This window comes from Notothenia coriiceps, unplaced genomic scaffold (genome assembly GCF_000735185.1).
Source record: "Notothenia coriiceps isolate Sejong01 unplaced genomic scaffold, NC01 NC01_scaffold00027211, whole genome shotgun sequence".
In the NCBI taxonomy this organism is placed as follows: Eukaryota; Metazoa; Chordata; class Actinopteri; order Perciformes; family Nototheniidae; genus Notothenia; species Notothenia coriiceps.
Window position 1 is genome coordinate 122 of NW_011359912.1, and position 7,484 is coordinate 7,605.

General features: G+C 39.3%; 1 protein-coding gene across 1 annotated transcript; it reads right to left on the reverse strand.

Annotated features, from left to right (window-relative positions):
• Positions 1-1,839: 1,839 nt before the first annotated feature.
• LOC104957507 (ras-related protein Rab-17-like) lies at positions 1,840-5,003 on the reverse strand (the record flags this gene model as incomplete). Its single annotated transcript, XM_010785144.1, has 3 exons — positions 4,648-5,003; positions 2,070-2,221; positions 1,840-1,965 (listed from the first exon to the last, which is right to left on the reverse strand). Coding segments are annotated over exons 1-3 (495 nt in total), but the record flags the coding sequence as incomplete, so codon positions are not given.
• Positions 5,004-7,484: the final 2,481 nt, after the last annotated feature.

A 7,484-nucleotide genomic window follows, 5' to 3' on the forward strand; every position in this document is an offset into this window, starting at 1 on the left:
GTAATGACCCAAAATATAAAAAACAAGAAATATAATAGCCTATAAAACAAAAAATCTTTTACACGGTAATAAAATATAGCTACCCTTTCATGCATGAATTATGAAAGCCTCAGTCAGGATTTTTTTACCAAGTGTTATTATTGCTCTTGGGGCATGAAAAACAAGATTTGAATTTTTTTTTTTTTAAATCTAGTTTTTTCAAAGACATTTTTATATGTCCACTCAGGTGGACAGTATGCGTTCAGGGTTTGAATTGAAGAGATAAATAAAGATGTGCAAACTTAAAATTACATTATAATAACATAAGTATATTGATTTACGGCCCAAAAGGATATTGCAGATGAAGTATTTTCAAGAATAACCAGGGCCAGGGGCCAATTTGAGGCCCCACGCACAGTTATTTGATGAGTGCTAGTGGAGCCTCGCAGCGGCGAAACCGTGCCGCGCCACCCTAATTGCGCCACATAAGCGCATAGGTGCGCCTCAGATGAGGCCCCCCTCCGCAAGGTGTGGCCCCCTCCACAAGGTGAGGCCCCACACAGTCTGCATGATCTGCCTGTAGGGAGGGACGGCCCTGGGTACAGCAGCAGCAGTACCAGTATTCATTGTAGTTGAAATATAGCCAATGATGCATGACGTCCACTGTAGTGGACAGGTGGTTAATCATGATTTCCTGCAAACATAAAATCAATACTTTGATAATTTATGAATTATATGATTCCTTAGTTCTTACTTGATGTCACCACATTTTTTATACCTGCAGGGGACGCTTTCCATAAAAGGATTGGCAAGATATAGATGGGTGACTTGGTCCATGTGGCTTTCTGTCGTCCATCTTGGTTTAGAGACATGTATCATGCACTTACACTGACTTTCCACTGAGGGGCAGTGTATGGGATGATGCAATAGGGTCCTATGTAGTGGCTGATGGTGCAACTATGCAACAAAAAAACAATGCATATACAAGAAAACACCTTTTGAATAGCTGTCCACTGTAGTGACCTCTATGCATGAAAGGGTTGGCCCAGCATTCAGCGCGATGACGTAGTATACTTGAAATAGTGGCTCTGCAGCAGCTTTACTCAACATTGAGAAACGACCATGGAGTTTCAAGGGAGGGACTTCGGCTCTCTATAGCACTCCCAGCTGTGTGTATCACTTGTTAGTGTCCCCTGGTTTTTGTTCTACTTGCTGAGTTTTTTTCTCTGCAGCATTTCGTTTCTTTTAGTAAATGCTGCGCATATGTTGTCAAGTTGGTGAAGGTGTTTCTTCATTTGCATGTGTTTTGGCACATTTGGGTTTTTATATTTGCATAATTTTCTTAAATGCAACGTGTTTCTCCTCATGGAAGCGTTTTGGGCAGCCACAGAAGTAATGCAATAATAAAGAGTACGTTTACTTATTAAATGTAGAGAAGAAAAGCACAAATTAGTAATAGAATATAAATGATGACAATCAGCTGTGTCTAAAAAATTAGTAGCAGCAATTAAAAACGATATTACACATTGCAGGTTTATGCACAATATTGCAACCGTCTGTATGTGGTCCACGACACATGACAATGAATGTTATAGATTGTAATATAAAAGGAAAAAACAGAAACGTTGACCTTAATTAAATGTATTATGTCAACAAAATGTCAGGTGAAAGCAACAATATTAAGTTGAACATGTATATATTTTTCTTTGAACTTAATGTTATTGCTTTCATGTAACCTAATACAGTTATGTGAAATCTGTTAATACATTTAATTAAAGTCAACATTTCAGTTTTTTCAGTGTATGGTAGCATTTTATAGACTGATTGACTGTGATAAAATGAGTTATTCCGTGTGTGTACCTGCGCTGACACTTGCCGATGCTGTTCCAGGTCGCCCTTGTTGCCCACCAGCCACAGGACGGTGGATCCTGAGAAGTACTGCTTCTCCAGCTCTCTGAGCCACACTTGAGCTCTGATAAATGTGTCCTTTATTGACACAAACACACACAAAGATAAACAACGTAATGAGCATCAGCCCAAACAATGAGAGTTGATGAGTTATTTTAGTGGTCAGATGTCTGTTCCGTTACCCTTTTGCTGATATCATAGACCAGCAGTGCAGCGTGGGCTCCTCTGTAGTAAAGGGGGGTGACACTGTGGTACTTTTCCTCCCCTGCCGTGTCCCAAATCTCAAAGCGAAGAGTGGCTTCACGCAGATGCACCAACTGTGTGAGGTATGCACCTGAGGGGGAGGGGAGGGGGGACAGACAGCACAATGACATCATCCGGGACAAATTTCTTCACAGATCAGCAACGTTTAGCGTGTCATGTTGACGCATTTTAATGGAACTTATCGTGCAAAATGCACTTTTTTATGTCTTTTATAGATAATGATGTGCCCCAGTGTGTCAGGAAACACACAAACTGTCAGAAAATAAAACCCTCTCTCTTTTCCTCCATGCGCAAATCTCTAAAAACGGGGTTACAACGGAGCTGATCCAGATTTGGACCCACGGCCCTATCAGAAACGTTGCTGTATCAGAAACAATGCCCCACGTGTTTTGGAAGTAATTTGGTCTGTGTTCACATTAGCAAGCATCGCTAACACTCAGAGCTAACGCTGTACTGGAGAGAATATGTGTAAAGAAGCAGAATATAAAAGGTACGGTCCTTGTGGTAAACCCGCGAGAGAGAAAGCATTTGAGCTCCATACTGTTTCAGAAATAATCCTTGATGTGGTTTGGAACATGATATGGCGTTTCATCACCGCAACATTTAGACAATGGGTGTTTCTCAATCCCGAGTAAAGCTGCTCCAGAGCCACTATTTCAAGATACGTCATCGAGTGCCGCCGAAGGACTGTTCCAATTTCCAGGATACTTGAATTCTACCAAGGCCGGTGTACTTCGTTGTGGGAAATTTCGAGGCTGCGCATGTGTTGACTCCGCGGTCTTAAAATCCCCACAATGCTTTGTGCACGGACCAATTTCCAAAATCTTTGGCGGAAAATGTAAGGCGGGGCCTCTCATATGACGCACACCTACAGATAGCACACTTGCTAGCCTGTTCCATTCTTCGTTTTCCGAGGCTATAGCAGGTATTCTTGCCTCACTTCTGAAGGAACTCACGCAGAGATACATGTGCTACCAAGCAAGCCTCCTCGACATTTAGAAACACCCAGTATCTGCCGGGTCCCGCATGAGCAGGCATAAGCTCCGCCCTCTATTTTTATTCCAATTTTTTAATTTTTTTAAGCTTAATTAATCAGCAATTTAGTAACAGGGCTGAAATAGAAGGGTATGATGCATGGCTAGAATGGGTGATCTGTTTGGTATTTTGAGAAAACTTATTTTTTTATATATCTGAGACCTATATGCTATTGCCTAAAAATAGCATGATAGGTGACCTTTAAAGGTCCCCTATTATACTGTTTATCATCAATATAGTTCTTGGATACAAACATTTCTCTGAAGTGTTTGGCTCGAAATAGCAAACAGATCACCCATTGTAGCATGCCATAACTCTGTTTCAGCCCTGTTTCCAAAGTGCTGATTGTCTGTCTGTTACTTTAGATAAAAATAAGGAGCACCTCCCAACGCCCCTCTTAGGGATATTTGGTCAAAAAGAGCACAATGGTGCTAGAGGAGGAGATTCAGCTGATAATGTGGCCAAAAAATCGTCATGACATCATAAAGTGGCCAAAATCTGATCAGCTCATTTTCAGACAGGTTTTTATATAAATGGATCGGGACAAAAAGTGAGCGAATCTTTTTTCCTGAAACGTTCAGAATGTCTTTACATAGAGGGGACACATGTTGATGTATAAAAGACATGAAAATGTGGATTTTGCACAACAGGTGACCTGTAAGCTATTAACGCAACATTCTGTCTCACTTGTGGAAGCACCGTCACAGCTTTCAATCTAAATAAGACTTGAAAAGCCAAAAAAACTGTGTGTATTTTGTTTGGTGATTCTATGTTGAAAATCACAAATATAAGAGCCATGCCAAACTATTAAATTATACAACTATATAATTATGATAAATATTTAAGTTGACATTTTGGGAAATAAGTTCATTAACTAGAGAAAGAATAAAAAATTGAGAACTTTATCAATTATTTAGATCTATGAAGCGATAGCCAGTAGTCATTAGCCTAGCTTAGCATCAAAACTGGATACACTTTTTACAACCAGTCTGGCTTTTTCCAGGAAAAAAATATGCCTTCAAGCTCCAATGAAGTTAGTTAACAAATACTCTTGTTTGTTTAGTCCGTACAAAAACTGAGGTTTAAAAGAGAAGTTGTGGTTTCTCCAGAAAGTTAATGTTTCTCGCTGAGAAATATTCTAAACACATAAGTTACAGAGACCACAACTGGATGTTGTTTTTGAGCTATACACATATTTTGGAATAGGTTAAACTTTTAACAGCTGTTATTAAGAATTTGTTTCTACTGCAGCTACAGCCATGTTAGCTGTTTCCACTGCTTCCAGGCTGAATGCTAAGCCATTAAGGAATCATGAGTATAGTTAAGTTCTTTGAATCCAACCTTCAGCAAGAAGGCAAATAACAACTTTCACAACATCACAAAATATATATTTTAATTATTTTCTGAATAAATATGTTTTCCCCCAATACATCATTGCCTCTGGAAGTGTCATGAACTCACAGCCTACAGTAGGTGATGTCCTCCTGAACTCATCCTTGCAGAACCGCAGGGCCAGGCTGGACTTTCCCACACCAGAGCCCCCCAGAAGAACCATCTTAACCCTGAGGGTCCGCATCGGTCTGCTCAAAGTGTCACTGCGGAGATCGGGGTCTCCTGGCACCTTTGGGAGCTTTTCCCCCATCAAAAGTTCACTTTGTTTCAAAAGAGTAATAACCATGACATACAGACGGACAAGATAGTAAAAAGTCCCAGAAGGTCCTCAAGTCCTGATTCAGCAGTCCTCCGTCTCCTGTAGCAACAACTACTCCAAACTCTGTCAGAGATGTAGTAATGTCTTCTCTGCCGTGTCTGACTGCGCAAGCTTTAACTGGTTTTACAGAAAATAAAAGTAAAACCAAAGTCCAGTCTTAACTTGTAAAAGGCTGACACCATAATTTCACTTCCTTTTAGACACCCACAACAGAGCTATAACACGTACGAGGCCATTGTAAGCTAAACATCACATGCACTCACGCTTAACATGCTCATTACACATAACACAGGAGGACAACCGTGACAAACCAATGGTCATGTTTTTGGTAAATTACACTGGGGAGTTTTTGATGGGGGCAAACTGGATGAGAAATGTGGTCTTCTTCCAAAGTTCAGTGTTATTTCTATCAGATGCCAGATGTCTTTTTATTGAAGTTATATATTCATTCAGTTCATTAACAACATTTAATGAAGGAAAACTTTATTTTTGTATGGTGTTATTTTACAGCATGTTTTAATATGAATGTATATATGCATGGTGAAATAACTTAGGTTAAGTCATTCAAAATTGGACACAAAAATTTCGTGTTTTTCCTCTATCTCTTTGCAAGGCACTGATTCAACACAAGAGGGAGTCATTGCATTATCACAGCCCAGTGATAATGATAAAGTGTCGTGCGCACAGTCATTCCAGACATTACAGTTATCAATACCATGGTAACATAATTCGAATATGATGGTCTGGGAACCACTTTGTCATAAAATAACCTTTAGGCAAATGTATTCAGTTGCTTAAATGCAAGTGTCTCATCGATTCAATACTTTGAAGGAACCTTCACTATGCATTCTAACTCTCTTTTTTAGTGCTAAAATATGATAACATCAAGACCTTTTTACCAGTAAGCCTTTAAACCTTTCCAAAATAAAATGTAAAGTTGTGCCTACGCAAAACAAAGTACTTAATGTGGCATGCATTCAAAATGTTATTCAAGTAAAAGTAAAGTATTAGCATCAAAATATAGTTAAAGTAGTCATTGTGCAGATTGTCCATTTCAGAATAAAGTATTTGATGTGTTTTATAATTATTGATGCATTAAAGTGGTTTACTCCAGGTGTAACTATACAGTCTGATTTAAGAGTTGATTATATTTCACATCAATTTATCCAAATCTGTAAAGTAACTAAAGGTACTAAATAAATGGAGTGAAGTAAAAGTAAAAATAAGCATAATTAAACTTAAGTACAGTATTTGAGTACATCTACTTACAGTAGTTACTTTACACCACTGAAAATATCACACAGGTTTCTCTATATTATAAGTTACAAATTATTCAACAGTGTTAAGGGTTACCACAGGATATACAAAGTATGAAGTAAAGTCACTATCAACTCACTATTGAATATATCACACACATTATAGTGGACCATTACATAAAGAGTGAGGGATCGACCTGGTTCTTATTCAAACTGAGCTATTGTCTGGCTATAAGAAACCCAACACTGTTTTTAGAGTTCGCTCGTCATTAGAAATAGCAGAGGGGTGTGACAGAGTAGAGCTGGGATATCTGTCTGAAACTGAAGCCCTGAACATGTAGTCCCCTCCAGAGGTTAGGATAGACACATATAAAGTGCTTTAATTAGGGCCTACACTGTTATTCTTCTCGCTTTTTGTAGATGTTTTTTTAATGTAATGCTAACGTTTTAAGAGTAGCCTATAGAAAGTTACGTTATGTTAGTAAGCCTAGTCAAGTTTTAATTATTTGAATGTTTGTAGACTCCTCTCCCCTTCTTTACAATGACCAAACACACAGTAGGCTACACAAACCCACACCTACCATCTGTTGTATTCATTCATGTGTTTCACTCGCCAAAAGATGTCGAGGGTGTCCAAGTCAAGCAAGTACAATAATTTAAAATGAAATTGAGAGAGATTTAATCAGTTGGCTTTTCCTATTAGTAGTATTAATAAACCGTTACCGTAGCTAATCGTATTTAGATCTACAATGTCTGCTTAACCAGTGTGGTTTGTTGACAAAATGACGTTTCTATTGCAACCTATATATCCGACCTCACGTGAAGGCAGCTTGATCGAGGACATGCTTCGAAGTTCGTCAGAGTGACAGGTTCGAGTCTCCTGCTGAGAATTCGTCAGGTGGTGGAGTCACACTGCTGCTAGATAAACACGAGGCCAAACACACCACAATACCAGTGTTTTAGCTACAGCTTACTTTAGTATTTAATTATCGGCGTTTGTTTTAAGTGAATACATGTGAGACAGAAACAGACAAGGTTTAAAGCTACAGTGAACGCTTTCTTTGACTGAGTTTGTTAGGTAAACGCATCAGAAGCGCACGTGGGGCAGATGCTGCCAGTCCCCGTCAGTGTGAAGCAGAGCTGAGTGTAGCTCGAGACAGAAACACAGGAAGGAGTGAGAAACGGATGTGTGACAATGACCCACGCTGTAAGCGCTGCTACACACGGTCGGTTTGGTCTGCTCGCCTTTAACTCGATATTTTAGCGACTCATGAGAGCCCCCAACTAGCTCTGTTTGGATTATTCTGCGCTTTCTCTGGAGTGTGACTTGA